Source organism: Acomys russatus, chromosome 10 (assembly GCF_903995435.1).
Source record: "Acomys russatus chromosome 10, mAcoRus1.1, whole genome shotgun sequence".
In the NCBI taxonomy this organism is placed as follows: domain Eukaryota; kingdom Metazoa; phylum Chordata; class Mammalia; order Rodentia; family Muridae; genus Acomys; species Acomys russatus.
Genome location: NC_067146.1, coordinates 61,100,481 through 61,121,912, shown reverse-complemented (window position 1 = coordinate 61,121,912; position 21,432 = coordinate 61,100,481). Strand labels below are relative to the sequence as shown.

General features: G+C 34.9%; 1 protein-coding gene across 2 annotated transcripts in view; it reads left to right on the top strand.

Moving 5' to 3' along the window:
• The window catches only part of Grid2 (glutamate ionotropic receptor delta type subunit 2), a 1,403,143-nt gene that overhangs the window by 241,371 nt on the left and 1,140,340 nt on the right, over positions 1-21,432 (top strand). For both annotated transcript variants that reach the window (XM_051152254.1, XM_051152253.1), the window contains exon 2: positions 176-331. In XM_051152254.1, the coding sequence (XP_051008211.1) occupies positions 176-331 (156 nt within the window). The remainder of the gene's footprint in view (positions 1-175; positions 332-21,432) is intronic.

Below are 21,432 nucleotides of genomic sequence, written 5' to 3'. Positions count from 1 at the left end.
ATATATTCATTCCCGGTGAGTGCCCTTTATTAGGACACTATATTCCTGTAGTAAATATAGTAAAGTCATTAAGTGAAAGTACACAGTTGTGAAACGAATGTTTCTTAGGCATATTTCCAGAAGTCATGACAGTGTTTATATTATTGTTTAATGGAAACTTTCGCTTTCATTTTAGGAGCAATTTTTGATGAATCTGCTAAAAAAGATGACGAGGTATTCCGCACAGCAGTTGGTGACCTCAACCAGAATGAGGAAATCTTGCAGACTGAGAAAATCACATTTTCCGTAACATTTGTTGATGGAAACAACCCTTTTCAAGCTGTTCAAGAAGGTAAGGCCCATCATTTGTCTGCTGTTTATTTTGGTTATTATCAGTAAATTGGAAATTGAAATAGAGTTATAATCAACAATTCAATGTAGTCATGGTTCTGTGTAGTTTCAGCTAATTAGACTGAGGCTAAACTACCTGAGAGTTCTTACCATGTAAGTTTTTACCTTATATTAAACTTTTGAAGACCTGTCAAATGCAAAGTTATTATTTGGATTGAAATAAGATGTGAAAAGCTGCATATATTTTACAGTCAAGAGCTTTATGTCATTCCATTCAATGGAAATGGAACCTTGCAGGAAAATATGACTTTCTATCGGAAATTTTGCTTTGGATTTCTTTGTGATTACTGCAGACTTGGTTGATGTTGCAAATTGAAATGACATTTCAGGTGTACACATGACGAATAACTGTTGTAAGGACAATCTGGAGACACTACCCACAAATCAACAGTATTATGCTGTGTTCCTAGAGTTTTGCGTCTTGCTGTACTTTCCTCACAAGTTTCCAGACATGAAAGCTGGTCTTCCCTTCTCAATTCTCATGAGAGTGAATTAAAGTTCTTATTGAAAGAAGTTATCTGCATTGCTATTTCTCAGATTACTGGAATTCTGTGTTCGCGTCTGATAATCTAATTAAGAGTTAATACCCTTCTTTGGTATTTGGTACTACTGTTGGGGAATTATTTCTTTACATTTGCTAAGAATATAGTTTTATATAGTCATTTCCACATAACTCACTGTTTAAACATAATTCCCATAGTGACGTTACTAAGAAGTGAGAGATTTGAAGATCCTGAAGGCTTGGGAATGAAACTTTATATATAGGGTTAATGCTCTTTAAAACGAAGGATAGGAAGCATGGTGCCCCTTTGCCTTGAGACGACACAATAAGGAAACACTCTCTGTGAAATGGAAAACTAACACACAGAAGGCATAGTCTGAGATCCCCATGAATGTGAGTTTCATGTAATCTGTACTTTGAGCAGTAGATTTCCAATTTTTCTAAGTTACCAATTGAAAGATGTTTTGTTATAGTTGTACAGACTAAAACACTGATCTGTTTTGTATTTTATTGTAGCTATACTTTTAGATAACAAAGGCAAGAGTAATCTAATCAAATGAATAGTTTTTGTGAAATGTTAAAATCAGATTTGGAAGAAGAAACAACAAAACCAGACTGGAAATATACATTGGTTTGGCATAAAACAATGTCAAAAGACTACATTGAAGAGATGATAAAATAACCCTAAATGTTTGGAACTTATACCGCTTTTATCTATTACTATATCTTTTTTTTTTTTTTTTTTTTTTTTTTTTTTTAGTTTATTCCTTTCATTGTTAAGTTCTCCACCTGAACAGCCGCACCAATTCAGTTACAGAAATGTTTTTTAAGAGTATTTTTACATTTTTTTTATTAATTTATTCTTGTTACATCTCAATGGTTATCCCATCCCTTGTATCTTCCCATCTTTTTATGTGTATTCATTGAGGACTAATGCGTTTATTTACCTTGGTTCACAGACTAGACGTGGTGCTTGTGGTCTGAAATGCATTCTTTATTGCTGAGTTCGTTGTATGTGTAACACTGTTTTTTTTTTTTTTTTTTTTTTTATGAAATAAAGAGAATTAGGAACCAATTATTTTGACAGAAAACTACAAAGAATACTTAATGATAAGATAGATTTTTATTTTTAATAGCTGGATACTAATATAAGACCAAATTAAAACTGCACCCTAATACTTTCACATCAAAATCATAGTTATACCATGAATTACAGGTCCAAATAAAATCTAGGTTGGAAATCATTTATGGAAGCACTTATAACACATCTAATATTAGAAAACATAAAGATCTGAAAGTAATGTGAAATTTGAAGAATATATTTAATAATTAACAGAATATCTTTTCTCTAACAATTATATTCTCAATGAACTGCTGAGGGCTTCTGTCACCTAGGGCTTTCATGAGTATGACTTGGGTTAAAAACAAACAGATCTGACCAACTTATCTTCCATGTCTCTATGTGTTAGTCTTCACTTCTCTGCACATATCCTGAAATTCACTGAGATACCAATCAGTTTTAAGTGACTACCTTATTGAAAAAGACGTAGTTCTACTTTGCCATAGAACTACATCTTTTTCAATAAGGTAGTCACTTAAAACTACTAGAAATCTACAAGTAGAACAATATGATAGGCAGATTTGGGCCCAGGGGCCCCGCTCAAACTAAGGCACCAGCCAAGGACAATACAGGCGGTAAACTTTAAACCCCTACCCAGATCTAGCCAATGGTCAGAACATTCTCCACAGTTGAGTGGAGAGTGGGATATGACTTTCTCACATACTCTGGTGCTTCACATTTGACCATGTCCCCTGGAGGGGGAGACCTGGTGGCACTCAGAGGAAGGACAGCAGGTTACCGAGAAGAGACTTGATACCTTATGAGCATATACAGGGGGAGGTAATCCCCCTCAGGAACAGTCATAGGGAGGGGAATAATGGAAAAATGGGAGAGAGGGAAGAATGGGAGGACACAAGGGATGGGATAACCATTGAGATGTAACAAGAATAAATTAATAATAAAAAAGAAAAAAAAAAAAGAAAAGACGTAGTTGGGTATAATCAAAAGCAACAAAGTAAATGGAAGGACACTATAAATTCTCAATAAACTCCCTTGTACTACTTTTAAAAACCTACCCAGATCTAGCCAATGGCCAGAACATTCTCCACAGTTGAGTGGAGACTGGGATATGACTTTCTCATCTACTCTGGTGCCTCACATTTGACCATGTCCCCTGGAGGGGAAGACCTGGTGCCACTCAGAGGAAGGAGAGCAGGTTATCAAGAAGAGACTTTATACCCTATGAGCATATACAGGGGGAGTAAATCCCCCTCAGGAACAGTCATAGGGGAGGGGAATCAGGGGAAAATGGGAGGGAGGGAAGAATGGGAGGATACAAGGGATGGGATAACCATTGAGATGTAACAAGAATAAATTAATAATAATAATAAAAAAACCACAAATGTTTTTTAAAATACTGCAATAATTTTCTTTCAAATTTTGCTTTATGCATCCATCCTGATCTCAGCTCAGTTCTAGGGGAAATAATATCTCAACAGAATTGTAGCAACTTGAAAGAAGTTGACACAGAAAGCAAATTGGGAAAGAAAATAAGTTGCCCAGATGGATTCCTCTAGCTATTTGACAAGGTGGTAGGAGCTTGACAGATTGCCTGAATAGTGTTTGATGCTAACAAGATGTTCTAGACAAGATATTTTGATGGTTTATTCTGGGTGATGAACCTGAAGTAAGTTATTGCTTTAGAAAATCTTATTGACACTCTTTTGTATCTAGAAGTATTTGGATTTAGTTTTCAAGTAAAAAAATATTTACTTCAAGTGATACTGCAAAATATTGGTTGAAAAGTATCCCACAGAAACAGGAGAAATAAGAAGAAAAACCAATTTATCAGTTTTATAAATGTTATCAAGAAGTTTAGGAGAAAAACTGTGTCATTAAATATGACTGTTTTTGTGATTATCTCTTCATGATTATACTATTAAAATGCATTAAAATTAATTCAGTAGTACAAATTTGTTATAAAATATAAAAATTTCAATGGTGTTATTTTTTGTTTACAAATTATGTAAACATTACAGTTTTGATAGCTTACTGTTTTATGTGCATTTTTAACGGCAAAGTCTTGTGCTTGTGAATACAGTATTATTAAGAAAGTGTAAATTTCAAAACTAATGAAAGGTAAAAGAAATCTAACAGACAAATTTGTCACTCAAAGGACAAATTAGGCCTAATAGTCAGTATTATAAAATTCCAATCAACTAACAATATTAAGAGCAGATTTGGGTCTGGGATGTTAAATTACTTATTTACCATGCATAGAACCAAGCACTCAATCCTGACACCAAAAGATGTAGAGGGATTTTAATCTAACAACATGGCTACTCTGGTAAGAGAATCATACCCAAGGACCTAGGTCTGTGTGATCCAGCTTGAATACAGACACGGACTTCATACAAATCTTTAATCCTAGCTGCAATAAAAACATGCCTTTAGTAAAAACCTTTAATTCTAAATAATGAAATCATATTAAGGGGCAAACAAAGTGATGAATCAGAGAAAGATTTGACAGAACGAATCAGAGATAGGATATTTCCAACTCTCACAAGCACAGACAAAAAAGAGAGGCTACTTAAGAGAAGTTCAGGGAGAGAAAATTGAGTTTAGTTTGGTGCACTTCAGTTGAGTTTCTACAGTTGTCAGTTTGTGTAGTCCATGCAGTTAAGTTCATGGAGTCCATTGTCAATTTTCTCAAGAACAGTTCAGTGAGAATCCAAGAAAACATGGTTTGAATCAGTCATCTAGAGAGTAGTTTCAAACCAGAGAAGCTGATTTGAAACAGCCAACCAGAGTTTAGAAAGAACTAAAAAGGGTAAGCTTATTTATCAGTAAGGCTTAGAGGCTGAAAACATTTTAGGCCTAGGTTAGCAGATGAAGAATGAATGTGGAAGCCTTTAAGGTTTGGGATTGCAGAAGATAAGCTTATGTGGAGGCTAGAAGCTTCCAGTCCTAGGCCTAGAGATAATTAGATGGAAATCTGGGCCCATGTTTTAGCAAAGCTTGGTTATGGCTCTCCTTTCATTTCAACATCTGAAGAAATAATAGCAACATTTAAAAAAAAAGACATTTTGAAGGGCAAATTTTCAAATGTGATTTGTATTATTGTTAATCTTTAGGATGAAGAACTATACATCAGTGAATATGATTGAAACTGGAGGAAGTATTTGATTATTGGGGTTATTCTTTAGATTTGCTATAGGACCTTGACAATAATAATTTATTTTAAAGTAAGTTTCTAAAAATCCATATATCTGTTTTAAAACTGGGTTGCCTTTATATTATTTGATAATCAATGACAATTTCAATTGTATTTTACATAACTATAATATTAGTTCATATGCCTAAGTGAAAAATAGAAAAAAATTCTGTTCTTACAAAATAATCTAGAAAGAATTTACTTTCAGCCAATCACTTTACTTATGAGAACATTTTACAATCCAACATTATTTTTATAATTAATTGTTCAATAGTACCTAGGAGAAACTATTTTTCATACTTTAACAGAGCAGTGTTCCTTTATTTTTGTTTGTTTGGGTTCTTTTAAAAAATATTTTGATAACTAAGGGACAGGATTTTCCTCCTTCCATATGGCATATAAGAGCAAATGTATCACATAATATGTTTCTTAAACAGGAAGTTAACTATATGTGAGTGGAAATGTATTCAATTTGAAATGTTTAATATGTAGTTAGAACTATTAAGATTCAGAGAGGCGAAACAATCCTTTAATTCTTTTATAGTACCATCCAGTATCAGCAGTGAAAAACCAAACAAGAACTTAAGATATCTGGTGTTTTAGTTACTCCATTACATCCAACAGTACATGTACACACATACTCACACGCACACACACACACATACACACACATACATATATCCTGAAATATCAAAATTTGTCTAAGATTTCAGAAGTACTGTAGAGAAGTAGAAGTTGGAGATTTATGTGCTTTAATATGTATTTCATGTGAATTATTTATGCTCATGGCATGAGATAGTGGGGGAAAGCCAGTCTGGGCGATAAACACACTTATGCTGTGTAAGTCACTCATATGCCTTTTGAAATCCTACATCTGTTAAAAAAATTAAAAACTAGGAACATGCATGGTTGTCTTAAGGGTACTTTGACTCTGTAGTTTTTGTGCCTTCTTATATTCATGGTGTTTAATTTATCTTTAGAGGGGGCTTTCCATTTTTGAAGTTGCTTCTAGTTTCTTTTGTGATTGATTTTCAAATAAACTCTGCCACCTCATCAACTGAGTCATCACAATACAAAGAGCAAGTCACCATCACCATTTTTGAAGAATAGTCTCCTTTTAGGTTTTCTTGAACAAAAGGATTATGGCTACATTTCCTGTATCGTCTTCTATTATAGATTGCTTTTTCTGTGAATCATATCACATACATATTAGTAATTTTCTTTCTCTGTGGACAAAAGACCTGACCAATACAACTTAATTGATGAAAGATTAATTTTATGTGCTGATTTAGACAGATTTCAGCACATCTTATTGAGGAGGGCAAAGCATCAGGAACAACTATATTCCAGGTAGTGAGAGAAAGTGCTGAAGAAGCTCACAGGTATTCAGAGTACAACTGGATCCCGTGTCTGGGCCCTTAAACTTTAAAGGCCCACAGAAAGTACCTGCTTCTTTCAGGTAGGTTTCATCACCGGAAAGGTCACATCACTAGGATAAGAAGACAGGGAGTATTTGAGCACATACCATGGGTGATATTCTAAGTAAAACCATAACAGTATAGAAATACCTTATGTAAAAGACTGTCAACCCTCCTGAAACAGTATCAGATACTCATATTAATTCTTGCCTGAGACAGACATACAACTGGCTACAAAATGTGAGAATATCTTATTCTTATTTTCTTACAGATTCTCATATTTTGTGACAGTAGTATTTCACTTTCAGTGAAGAATTAATACAAGTAATTGATACCATTTCAGAGTTGTCAGTCTCTTTTACATAATCCCCAGCCTCCAATGTAAACTGATTATAAGCATTTGAAGGAAACTTATAATGAAAAAATGATTTTCTTTCTACTTAATGACATCAGCCTAATTATTTTAAAATCATAGCAGAAACTCATCATTTGTTGCATTAATTCTTCATGGGGGCAGACATAAGCAAATGCCTTATACTGAACCAAAAGCAAACAGAGAAAGGGTACCACCCAATTGTAGTTTAGTAAAACATTGAGTGCCTAACCATTAGCTACAGGAATGTAAGTTAGAGGTGACGTACAGGGGCACAGGTGACTCCAAGTTGGCTGTATCCGAGAAAGCTCACCTGCTATGGCCAGGATATCTTGAAACATCCATGCGTAGAGCTCCATAGCCAACCTACAGGCAGCCTTGCTACTCAGAGATTGTCCTCTACCCAGCAACTTACACTGGTTTTTATAGCTTTGGGATGATTCCTTGTGAATCTTATACGTCGCTGACCTTAAACGTGTCAATTTATACTTCTGGGACCCAGAATGAAAAACTGGAAGATTCTGTGCTAATTGTACTCATTTTTTTTTATTGATTTATGTGTTCATTTTCTCACTTATTCATCTTTCTTCACTGCATGACAGTTAGCTGTCTTTAGACTTCCAGTTTTGAGCTTCCGTATAATGTGAAATCTAACTCATCTACATGTGTGAAGTGGGGTAAGAAGGAAAGTCGGCCTTAATTACTGCATAAAAAAATATCCCTTTGACCACTGGATAGACTTTTTTTTTCTTTTTTTTCTTTTTTTCTTTTTTTTTTACAGTATGGTTTGGATATTTTGTTTATCTGTATATACTGAAATCTTCTACAAGTTGCTCCACGTTTTTTCTACATTTCAAAGACTGGCCCACAACGTCAGAAATCCACATATTTCTAACAAATGATGTCAATATGTGTTGTCAATGAAGCATTAAAGGGTAATTTGTTTTATAGCTTATAGAAGCGTCACCCACATCAGTCTCTTAAGTATTTCACACTAACTCTTTATATAGAAGAACATCTCATTAGAGGGTTAAAAAGTTTAGTCAAATTCTCTCCAATTCCAAAACTTCTATGGCTACAGGACTACACTAGCTACAGTGGTATATAATGAAAGACATTAGGCAGAGAGTGCCAGAGCTATGAAAATGTACTGAAGGAAAACTACAGACTTTTAAAATATAGAATGGCATTGTTTTGTGCATAGGGAGCTTTAAGCATGTTAATAATAAAAGGGAGAGGGTGTTCTGTCCTTTGGTTGCTACTCAGAAAAGTAATTTTCCGTAAGGAAGTACATGCCTCATATTTTTAACAAAATATTATTATAAATATTAATTGTGTAATTTAGTTTTTTTTATAGCTACAATATTTTAAATAATGAAAAACTAGAATCAATGTCAATAGTCACCAAGTACAATGTATCTTCATAATGAAGAAGAGTTTCAGTAATTTGAAGAGCAGCATGCTAATAGAGATGGTAAATGAATCTCAATATTATTCCTGAATTGCCAGGCCTCCCATTGTACCATCCAACATACTCTTAGAGTAACAGGTCTTCAATGATGTGAACAGATTGAAAGGCATATATGTTCACAGTTCACTGCATCACAGTTTTGTAGACACATCCTTTGAAGCCTATATCCTCAGTAACCACACAATGGTGAGCATTACGTACTTTCAAGTACAAAGGACATATTTAGTTTTCTAAGCCACTCTGCATCTTTTGTGATGAAGCAGCATGTTTAGAAGATTTCTTCAAACTTTGTGTAGAGGAAGTTGGGAAGTGTCCTTTCACTCTTACTGGAGTGTCCTTTTCCAGCCAGCTTGCTAACGACAGCAGCACAGCACTTCACTTCCCTTTCTGCAAGTGCACATGGAGTAGAGAAATTTGGCAACGGAGTGCAGTTTTTAATCGAACTTTTATGATACTGACTTGCTAAGATAATGATGTCTGTGCCTTGAAGTAACTCTCTGATTATGGGTTTATTCGATTAAAAGCCACATTTAGCCACACTCGGTATTGTGATGGGAGTCCATTGGGGGGGACATAAATATAGTTTAAGTCTGGATGACAAAATAAAGATGACTTCCATTTCACATTATAGTTTGTAATGGTGATATTCATGTTGATTGCAATTGAGTTAGCTGCTAAATTTCAGAACAGTGAATAACCAGGTTCTTAACTTTTTCCTACATTTAATTATTAGGTGTGTTTTTATCAACTGATACTTAGTTTGTGGGCCAACACTATGTATAGGTTTTGTACTTGTATTGAATTCTCAAAGAAACATGCACTTGAAACATTCTCTTAACAAAAGAAGATATGCAATGTCAGTGTGCTATAGGAAAATTCATTTCATAGTAGAAGCTGAAATGCAGTTGCAAGTACCTTTTGAGCACCTCTGAGGGTCCATCCTTGCATGAATTACTCTGTACAAAGGTGTGCATCTGACCAGATGCCCTGAGGTTTTTGCTGGCTAGCTTCATCTTCATATTAGTTTCTGTGAGTCCTGGATTTTTTGTGAACCAATCCATTTTACTTTCAGTGTACAGACTCTTTAAATGTACGGCTGACACTCTTTTAACGATTGGTTCTCTATATTATATCATAAACCTTGATCTACATGATCTACACTTGTTGTACTATATAAGGTTAAAATTTGATGTCATTTACCTTGCTTGGCAAACAAAGATGTTAAATTCATGGACCGTGAAATTAAATGTCTGCCTATATGTTTTGAATACTCAAATTAAAGTTTCAAGGGCTCTTTATATACTTAATGGCTCTGAGCCTCAATAGTTTCCTATGTAAAATGGGGATATATACACTCAAAGATGTTATTATGGTTATCATATAATAAATACATGTGGAGATAGTTATTGCACGGATCTGCTTTTTTACTCATGTATATAATAACAGTGAAGTAATCAATGATTTACCGTGTTTATCTTCATCTTAGGTTAGTAAATGGGATCAACATAAATTTAGATGTTAATAACGTTGTTCACAATTTGAAATGCTAAATTTACCTCTGGTTGTCAATAAGATAATAAGCTATTTTGATGACCACTATCATCTGAAACATTGTCTATTGTTTGTCTTTGCCTCCAAGATGGCTTGGAATCTACCTACTTACCCCACTAATTTTTTAGGTGAATACTCAAGCTGGATTCTTGTTTCTGTGACTGAAAAAAAATTACACAAGGAAATGCTTTTGCTTCCCCACCCCCTCATTTTCATGGTTAGTTCTTCTAGTATACACAGGAAGATGAAAATTGCATTTGTAGTATAATTTATTTGATGAATAATAGTGATATCAAAATATGTGTACTTAGGGTTTGGTAGACTTAAAATACATTGTTACCATTTCTGAGAACAGCCGAAAGCCCATGGAGACCAAATTAAAGCTTTCTGATGATTTGTGTAGGCTTTATACAATGAGTGAACTAAATATTACACTGAGTCATAACTAAATGGGATGCAGTTGTAGAGAGGCAGAGGGTAGAAGAACGGTGTACATGAAGGTGAAACACCGAATGAATTCAAGGAAAGCTTTGTGCTTGCACTGATGCCTCATCTCTGATATTTGAGTTTGTTTCCGACATGACTGTTTAAAAGCTATCTTCCTGGACTTTAAACATTTTCATTCTGACTTTTCATCAGAGACTTTTAACTCATAACTTTTGTCACTGGTTTCTTTGAATTCTTAGTACTAATCTCATTTTAAAGTATTTTTAAGTTATATATTCACTTTACAACCTGATCATAGTGTCCTCCGTCCACTCCCCCTAGTTTTTTCCTCCCACCCTTTTCACCCCTTTTCCTCATGAAAGGGGAGCCCCCCAACACCAAATGAGCCCATCACATCAACTTACATCAAGACTGAGCTCTTCCTCATGCACTGAAGCCAGGCAAGGCATCGCAATTAGTGTGAATAATTGAAAGACAACAGAGTCCATGTCAGAAATAGTGCCTGCTCAATTTACTAGGGGACCCAAACGAAGATCAAACTGCTCATCCCTTACATATGTTTAGGGGACCTAAGTAGAGTCCAGGCTTTCTCTTTTAGGTGGTGCTTCTCTCTCTTTTAATAACACATTATACTGTATTATTTTCTATGGAATTCCTGCCTTATTTTAAAACATACTTGTTTGGGGAAGACTGGGTTGTCTATGGGAAGATTCACTAGACTTGCCCCTTAAGCTGTAATTTCAAACATATATTACCTATGACAAGTGTATTCCAAAATGAAAAAATGGTAAGCATTTTGCTTTTCTCTCTGTCTCCCTATGTCTCTGTCTCTTTCTCTGTCTCTCTCTCTCTCTCTCTCTCTCTCTCGTGTGTGTGTGTGTGTGTGTGTGTGTGTGTGTTGGGGGAAGAGTCCATATGAATGGGACTATTGTGGAAATAAAAAAATCTAAAACCAGAGACTTTAAAGTTTTATTTTGATTCTAAAGAGATTATGTATTTTTTTATATTATATAATACATGAATTAGTCATATTGTCATTATTGTGACATAGGCTGAATAATAAAACTGAATGAAGAAAAAATTAATTTGGTCCAGGCTTCCAGATGTTTTAGTTCAATTACAGTCATTCATGTGGCAGGAGAGATAGACTCCAGAAAGAAACATTAGGATATAATATACTGAAATAAAGATCATTGATGGGTAACATCAACTAGAGCCTTTTGTGTCATGCCTAACAGCAACTTATTTCCCCCACTGGCCCCACTACCTAAGAGTTTAGCACTTTCCATTATAGGTCTGACATTAAAAATCCATCATAGACTAATCAAATAATGACAAATAATCTTATATGGCCAGTTAATTTCTCAAAATCATATTTCTTAAATTACTGAGATGGGGAATAAGCCTCCAATGCAGGAGATTTCAGGGCAACCCTTCATTTTCAAACTATCACAGTCTATACTGGAATACTTGTATGTGAAACAGAAAAGTTTGAAAAGATCCCTTGGGCATGTACGCTCATTCACATAATATTAAAAACAAGCAAGGCTAATTTGGCAAGGGTGAGAATGTAACCAGTAACAGAAGAGGCTTGAGAGAGATCGGTTTCCTACTGAAGCCAGTAAAAACACGGCACAGCAGCCCTATCTACAAGATCCGACTCAGCTTTACTTTTTTTAATTATTTGTTCAATAAACTCTAGTGGTTTTTCTTATTAGTGTCATCTTTTTACTCAGTTTTCATTTTTTTATGTTTTACCTTGTTTAAGGGAGTTCTCATTCATGATGTATCATGTTCCTGTACAGGCGAGCTTTGTCAATACCAGGAAATATGCTCTCTAGCGTCGTACACAATTGTGATACATGTGTATATGTGTTTAAGTGTTTTCTAAATGTATATAAAAATAAGACCATCAAGTATTATACTTTCAGTCCTTAAAATGTCAAATAAAACTGATCAAGATAAAATATAAAACTTTCTTCATTATGCCTGTCAGAATGAAAAGGAGCAAGTCCTATGTGAAGCCAACACTCTCTAGCTCACTCAAAATTCACCAACGACTCTGTAGCTCGACCTCACCTTTCTTGAAAATGACTTAAAGATTAAATATTGAAAAGCTGAGGCAACTGATGGAAAATAAATGTTATTTAAAAGTTTAATTTTTCACTGTTTTTTTAAACTTGCAATGATTTTTTAATAAAATGGAAGTTTAAAGACAAGAATCAAATTTAATCTAAACACCTAAGGAGTTTACACCCAAGTAGGAGAAACATACAAAAATAACTAAGATAGTTAAATTTTTGTTTTTGTGTAAAATGGTAAGATAAGTAAAACCAAGTTTGCAATGATTGAAATATACAGATGATATATATGTGTGATTGTCAAAAATGCAGGACGGTGATGGAATAAATACCATTTCAGACAAGTTTGTGTTGCTTAGAAGCCTTCATGAAAAGAGATTGGGTATTATTTTAGTCTGTTGCAAATGGGAAGTTATTCATGATATAGTATTCTGTGTTTTAAGAACACAGTTATCTTTTGGGGTTTAAGATTATATTCTGTTTATTCATAAATGGTTATGTCAATGAAGTCATAGTTTGATGGCTAACTATTGCTTATGAATTCTCACCTAGGTGGCCTTCAGTGCTGCAGACTCATTTTGTAAACTGAATAATTCAAAGAAAAGCCTAATAATGATGTCTCTTGTTCTTTGAGCATAGTTTTAAAAATACTTGTTCTTTTCATGTAAACTGTCTCTTTCCTGGAAAAAGAAACAAAAAATAAAACAAATTAGAGAATCTATTTTATTCAAAATTTTCTCTTTTTTAAATGTAGGGTAATCCAATAAAATAATAATATTTTAATAATTAATAGTGTAGGAGCCTAAAAAAGAGGAACCTCATTTGTGCCTTTTCTATATGCAATTTGTTGTGAAGGCTAACAAAGAATATTACATGAAAAACCCATAATATAAAACTGCATTCAGATTTGGGCCCAGGGGTCCCGCTCAAACTAAGGCACCAGCCAAGGACAATACAGGCGGTAAACTTTAAACCCCTACCCAGATCTAGCCAATGGTCAGAACATTCTCCACAGTTGAGTGGAGAGTGGGATTTGACTTTCTCATGTACTCTGGTGCCTCACATTTGACCATGCCCCCTGAGGGGGAGACCTGGTGGCACTCAGAGGAAGGGCAGCAGGTTGCCAAGAAGAGACTTGATACCCTATGAGCATATACAGGGGGAGGTAATGCCCCTCAGGAACAGTCACAGGGGAGGGGAATAATGGGAAAATGGGAGGAAGGGAAGAATGGGAGGATACAAGGGATGGGATAAATTGAGATGTAACAAGAATAAATTAATAAAAAAATTTAAAAAAAAAGAAAAAAACAGCATTCACCTACTTATGGTTTGTCATAACCCATATGCTATTAAGAAGACATTTATTTATTTATTATTTATTATTTTCATTTGATCTTTCTTGTTTTCTTTTTCCTTGTTATTGGAATCCTCCATCATGTCTATCTTTTACTCTCCATTTGCCTCTTTTTTCTGCAGTGTTCCCTTAGCTTTGAGGGGGCTTACTGTTCCAAGGTCTCTCATCCTCTGCATGGTGTCTGGCTGTGAGTCACAGCCAGCCACATCTAAATGAACATGTGGCATATTTGTCTTTCTTGGTGTCTGTTGCATCAGTCAGGATGACTTTCTTTTTTACGTTCCATCTATTTATTTGTGAATTTCATGGTTTTGTGTGTGTGTGTGTGTGTGTGTGTGTGTGTGTGTTTAACAGCTGAGAGATACTTCACTGTGTAAATGTGCAACATCTTATTTATCCTTCTTTTTAAAGACATTTAGGTTTCTTCTCAATTCTCGCTATTTTCCGATATCCCATATTAGACTGAAGTAGTCGTCTGTCTTCAAAGGATTTTATTTGCTCATATTAAGTTAAGCCATATTACAAAGGTTTTAATGATAAAAACTTAATATAATATTTAAATAACAAAAAAATGATGTAGATCACCTGATGTGATTTTGAAGATTTAAGTCTGAACATCTTTCAAAATGAGAAGCATTTTCAACAGAACTTTGTAGTAATATATTTGTTTCATACACATAAGTTTATTAACAAAGCAACATGATCAATATTTTATTTAATGGCCAGGCATAGTGCCGCACACCTTTAAGGCCAGCACTCTGGGGACAGAGGCAGGCAGATTGCTATGAGTTTGAGGCTATCTTGGTCTACAAAGTGAGTCTAGGACAGCCAAGGCTACACAGAGAAGCCCTGTCTTGAAAAACAAAACAAAACAAAACAAAACAAAAGATTAAAAAAAAAGAAAGGAAGGAAGAAAAGAAAAAGAAAAATTATTTAATGAAGCATCTTGATTTTATTAAACTGTAACATAGACTCTAAACTATAAAGAACTTTTATATGAACGTTGCTCAGTTATTCTCCGTGTGAGCATGCACAATAAGATACATAGAACAAAGAGGTAATAGGTTTCTGCTTTCTATGACCATTCCCCGGCCTGAGTAACAAAAGCAATAACTGCAACTTGTTGAAATATAACTGTATTGTGTACTAACTTGTTAGCATGATAAACTATTGACAACTGTAATAGAAACTGTTCCTTGGTGTACAAATTCCATGTATTTTCTGATGAGCCTTGAACAGGAGAGTGTGCACTCAGGTGTTTTCATGGGATGACTTCTAAAAGAACTTGATTCTGATGATGTAAGCAGGATCTTTTAAAATTCTGCTGTGATTGTTGTGTAGGCGTTGCCATAGTAAAGATTATGGTACTTCTGACGCCCACATATTCACTTTCCTGTATGACTACAGCTCCATTTTCATAGCATAATCTTTTTTTTTTCCTGAGACCTGTTTTCACTTAATTATGTAGGCTGATGTTGCCTCTGTGTGTTCCAAGTACTTAGGTTTCAGTCCCAAGGCTTCATCAGAGTTGAATAACTTAATGTCCACATGACTTTAAACCTGACTTTTTTGCGTCAATAATTTCAGCACAATTTCCATTATCTGTAGAATGTTGACGATGCATTGTAAAATTAGAACCATAAAGTATGAATTAAAATCATTGCTAGTATTTGAAAAAATCATACATACCATTCACAAATTCCCTATTCAGATACAGTTTATGAATATTAGCATTATGTGTACTACATGAAATATTGTAGGTTCTACAGAAACTCAGACTTAGTTCTGGCCCACAGGTTTGGTCACAATGGTAACATAAAGTATAGTTTAATCATTGTTTGTGAGCTCCAAATCTTTTGATGTTAGCTCTTTAGAAGCCTCAATGTGGTAATGAAAAGTGAGACATTTAAAATTTATTGTGAATAAGACTTTATTCTCATAAAATATAAAATAGTGAAAAAAAGTACATGTAAAACAAATAACATAAATTTGTCAACTAAGCAAGCGCCACGTAAGACATGATCAATCATTGTGTTTCTGACTGGAACTACTGAAAATAAATGAAGCCATACACAAATGGCCATATTGTAATGATGAATGTCTTCCCCTCTTACTGCCAACAGAACAATGTTTCATTGCTTTCATGCTTTTTCAAGAGACTCCTCATTAATCCTGAACCCATTAATATTCACAGAATTGTATGGCCTTTATCAAGCATCTTTGCACCTTGGTTGCTTTCAATTTGACCTTAATGCACAATTTGTCATTCACAATCCCTGGCCTTAACCAGAAACTTGTGTGCATTATACATTTCTAGAATTTTCTTCCTGGGGTTTACTCTGTCTCACGTCATTAAGTACAGTATTAATAGAGGTGGACCATGCCTTAGGTACTTTTTCTACTTTCAGTTCAATAAACAGGAACAACATTAGCATACACATTGCAGTATTGGCCACCGTGGTTTGCTAAGAACCGAACTTAAGCTACAGTCTTCACAGTTAAAACACAATCAATCTTGATTGTGCTATTAAATGCTAATGATAATTCACATTTGATACATAGAGTAGACACAGAGAGGTGAAATTAATTGCTAAAATACATCATCATTAAAATGGTAAATTATGATTACAGAATCCCAGTTATAACATTCTTTGCATTGCACTCCAGAAATTCTTGTATGTGATTTTATCAAACCAATAGTTATTATTCCATTCTACAATGTCACACAGAAGGAGTAGGACATAAACACTGTGAAGTGATCAATGGCTATGAGGCATTGCGGCTCATATATTATTCTTTGGACTGGGGAAACTGTGGCTATCGAGTGTGCCTTCCTAGTCTTCTCATGTTGAGATTCTTATTAGCATATTGTTAAATATATTTTAAGAAGTAGATTAGCTATCAGATATTCCTATGAAGTGAAATTTCATTTACATTTTCCTTTGTGTTTTTCTTAATAAATTTAAGTAAAATGATCATAACCAAGAGCTGAGTTTTGTATATGAGGAAAACCATTAAATTCTCCTAATTCTGTTTTTTTTTTCAGTCAAGGAGAGTATTCTGACCAAAAATATTATAGGATAAACATTGGTCACATATTCATAAATCTTCATTGGACAGAATTATTTTTGGACAAACAGCAATGGATTTGGACATTATGAATATATGCTGCCTGTTTACAAAAGGTTTTATTTTGAAGAAATGGGTGTGATAAAGGCATATTGGAGATTCTTTTGTGCCTTTACTAACACGAACTACCAGTGTCTTTCAGTTTTTCGGGTTAACTAATTTTGGAAGCAGGCCATTATTAAATTATGTATTTGTCTTTGTAACAACATCTATATCCTGAATAGTAGACAGTTTATTTTTTTACTCATGGCTATGAAAATATTTCAGAAACAATTCATCTTGATCTTCAAATTATTTTATCTTATAATAACATATGAAAATATTTTATCAATTATTTTATGATTTATATAATCAAATTTTATAAGATAAAATTATTTTACTTCACTTTCTGTTTTATCTTCCATGGGTGATTTTCAGTTAATATTTCAGGAAAAATAGAAGCTTTCAATTTCATAAAACCCAGGAAGCAATTATCTAATAGAGTTGTTGTAAAATACAATCCTAGTCCTGGAAAATAGCAAGAAATGAATACTGTTTAATCATTAATTTTATTTTTGAACAAAACAAACCCCCAGAGAATGAGTTGCTGAAATAAATAATTGAAGGAATATCCAATATCAAAGTAGGAACATTTTTTGTATTTTCCTATTTTTGAAGTTATAATATAATATAATAATTATATATAATTTCCTTTTCCTCCTTCTATCTTCCCCTAATTATACCACTCCTTGCGGATGGTTGGAGGTATGATCAGTGTATACATGTATGAGATTGTGGGAAATTTTTAATAAAAATTTAAAAAATGAAAATAAAAAAACAACAAAAAATTATGAGTTCCCTTTTCTCTAATTGATGTTACATGCATCTCTGCATATAGAGTGAGAATTGTCATACTCTCCTCCTGAGTAAGACTAGTAATATGCTACAGCTGTTTCTCTAATGAGGGTCTTTAAGGCAAAAATTCTGTAGCAAGAATGCCGGGATGAAAACTCCACCTTTATCATTTGCTAACTTTATCACCTAAAGTTTTCAACTCTAAATTCTCATCTGTGAGTTTTTTACTGTTTCTGGAATGTCGCGGCATAGGCCTAGCTATAATCTTCTCAACAGAGATCAAGTGATATTAAAGACCATAACTTAGAATCCACATCCTGATCATGGCCCTTTCCCTCCTCTCCTCCCAATCCCACCCTGCCTCCCTCTCATCCTCTACGCTTCTCTATTCCTCAGAAAAGGGGAGGCCCCCTTCCCATCCACCCCAGCTCATCAAGTCACATCAGGGCTGTTTTTGTCCTTTTCCCTTGTGGCCTGGCAAGGCAGTCTGTCACAGGGAAGAGATAAAAAAGCTGGCACCAGAGTCCATATCAGACATAGCCCCCGCTCCCCTCACTAGAAAGCCCACATGAAGGCTCGACTTCTCATTGGCTACATCTTTGTCGGTGCCTAGATACAACTCATGCAAGGTCCCTGGTTGGAGCTTTAGCTCATCAGACTCTTCTGGACCATGGTTAGTTGGTTCTGTTGGTCTTCTTATAGAGCTTCTGTCACCTCCAGGTCCTTTTCTCCTTCCCACAATTTCCCACAAGACGCCCTATGCACTGCCCAAGGTTGGGCTGCCTCGGCATCTGTTTCGAACTGTGGCTGGCTGGAGCCTTTCAGAGGACAACTCTGCTAGACTCCTTTCTGTAAGTATGCCAGAGAATCGTGAATAGTGTCAGGTGTTGGCTCTCTCCCATGGGGAAGTTCTTTTGTTGGGCCAGGTGACTGTAAGATAATCCCCCCAATCTCTGCTCTAAAGGCTCTATTTTTATCCCTACCCATCTTGTAGACAGGATAAATTCTGGGTCGAGGTCTTGTGGGTTGATTGCTGTTCCCCTCTACTAGGAGACTTGTCCAGTTAGATGGTGTCTTCTTCTTCCACTATGGCCCCTGCTACTAGGAGCCTCTGCCAGAGTCCCTGTCATATTCTTACAGGTACCTACCCTGACTTAGGTCTCCAGCTTGTCACAGAGATGCCCACACCCACAGTTTCTCTTTTCTCTGCCACCTTCTGTCCTCCTGCCTTTCCCCTCTCCCCAGGTCAGAATTCTACCCTCATAATTCTCTGTGCTTCCTCTCCTGGCTTGTTCCCTCTCTTCAAATACTACCTCTTTCTTTTCTATTTACCCTTCTGAGTGATATTTGATCATTCTCCCTTGGATCTTTCTTGTTACTTTCCTTCTTTGGGTCTGTGCATTGTCTTATCTTTATCCTGTACTCTATGGCTAAAATCTTCTTTTAAGGGAGTCCATACAATGTGTGACTTTCTGGGTCTGGATTACTTCACTCAGGAAGGTATTTTCTAATTCTATCCATGATCTCTTTGTTAAGTAGTAATCCATTGTATAAATGTACCACAGGTTCTTTATCCATTCTTCAGTTTGGGGACATCTAGGTTGTTTCCAGATTCTGGCTAATACGAATAAAGCTGCTATGAACATAGTTGAGCAAGTGTCCATGTTGTATGGTAGGCATCTTTGTGCTATATACCCAGGAGTGGTATAGTTCAGTCTTGAGGTAGAAGTATAGTAAATTTTTTGAGAAAGTGCCTGATTGTTTTCCAAAGTGTTTGTAAAAATTTGCACTCCCAGCAGCAATGGAGGAGTGTTTCCCTTTCTCCACATCCTTGCCAGCATGTGCTGTCACTTGCATTTATGAATTTAGCCATACTGACAGGGGTAAGACAGATTGTCAGAGTAATTTTAATTTGTGTTTTCCTGCTGACAATGGATGTTCAACATTTCTTTAAGTGTTTCTTGGCTATTCATATTCCTCTGTTAAGAATTTTCTGTTTATCTCTGTTCCCTATTTTTTAATTGGGTTATTTACATCCCAGAAACAAAACCCCACAACGATGGACAGTTAATTTTTGACATAGGAGTCAAAACCATACAATGCAAAAAAAAAAAAAAAAAAAAAGCATTGTCAACAAATGGTGCTCATCTAACTGAATGTCTATATGTAGAAAAATGCAAATAGATTCATATTTATCAGCCTGCACAAAACTCAAGTCCAAGATGCAACATAACACCAGATATACTAAGTCTACTAGAAGAGAAAATAGGGAAGAGCCTTTACATCATTGGCTTAGGAGACAGCTTCATGAATAAAACACCAACAGCTCAGGCTCTAAGATAAACAACTAAGAACCTCTTGAAACTGAAAAACTTCTGTAAGGCAAAGGACACTGTCAATAGAATGAAATGATAATATACAGATTAGGAAAAGATTGTCACTAATCCTCCATCTGACAAAGGGCCAATGTCTAAAATATATGAAGAACTCAGAACATGTAGCACACTTTTTAAAATTACATGTGGGGGTAAAGAGTTGGCTAAGTGGTTTAAGAGCACTTCCCTTTCTTGCAGAAGCCCCAGGTTTAATTCCCAGCACCTACATGGTGGCTCATAACATTTATATCTACAATTTCAATGATATGATTTTTCTTTTGGCCTCTGGGGACACCAGACTTGCACATGATGTGAACAGTGAGCATAGAATCCATGCATAAAAATAAACTTAAGAAATTAAAATAAGAGATAATAAAATGCACAAGAAACCCAAGAATCATTGGCAGGTAAAAACAGACAAGTTTAAGAAGGAAATATAATATGATATAATATAATATAAATTATAATTAATATATTCAGAGAAGTAAGGAAACTAATGTAGTTCATTAATAAAAGCATGAGTCCTTATGAAATGACCAACAAGAATTAATAAAATGAAAAACAAAATAAACAGCAGAGATCTTAAGATGCTATGAAATGTAATAATTGAAATCTCAAAATGCTGGGTAAAATGAAGAATAGTAAATGGACTGAAATTCAAGGCCCAGAAGAAATTTTAATAACAATGAATTTTAGCAAAGGAACATTAAAAAAATAAAAGGGGGGTGGATACACATATATGTATGTAACAACGATTACTGAAGGAAGAGGCCATGAATAGGAACACGACAAAATATAAGGAAGAGTTTGCAAGAAGCAAAGCAAATGGGGAAATGATATAATCGTTTTATAATCTCAATAAAAAGTAATTTAAAAGAGAATCTCAATATCTAAAGTAGCATAAGCAAACAATTGGGAAATGAACTTGATCAGTGTTTGAACAGAAGTAGCTTTTGGCATTTTTGTTGTTGGTTGTTGTTGTTGTTGTTGTTGTTGTTGCTTTACAAAGGAAGTGATTTCTACCGTGCTCATTTCACACCACCTAAGGGCCGGAAATCAACCACAGCTGACCACATAGTAATACATCTAGTAGCTTTTTCTACAATAAGATAAGGTAATTTATTGTGAAAATAAAAGTGGTATTTGAATTTTCTCAGTAGTTTTTAAAAAATTTATGGAATAGTGTATAAACGGCACAAAAGTAAATTCCTTTGTGTGGTTCAGAGTGTACTG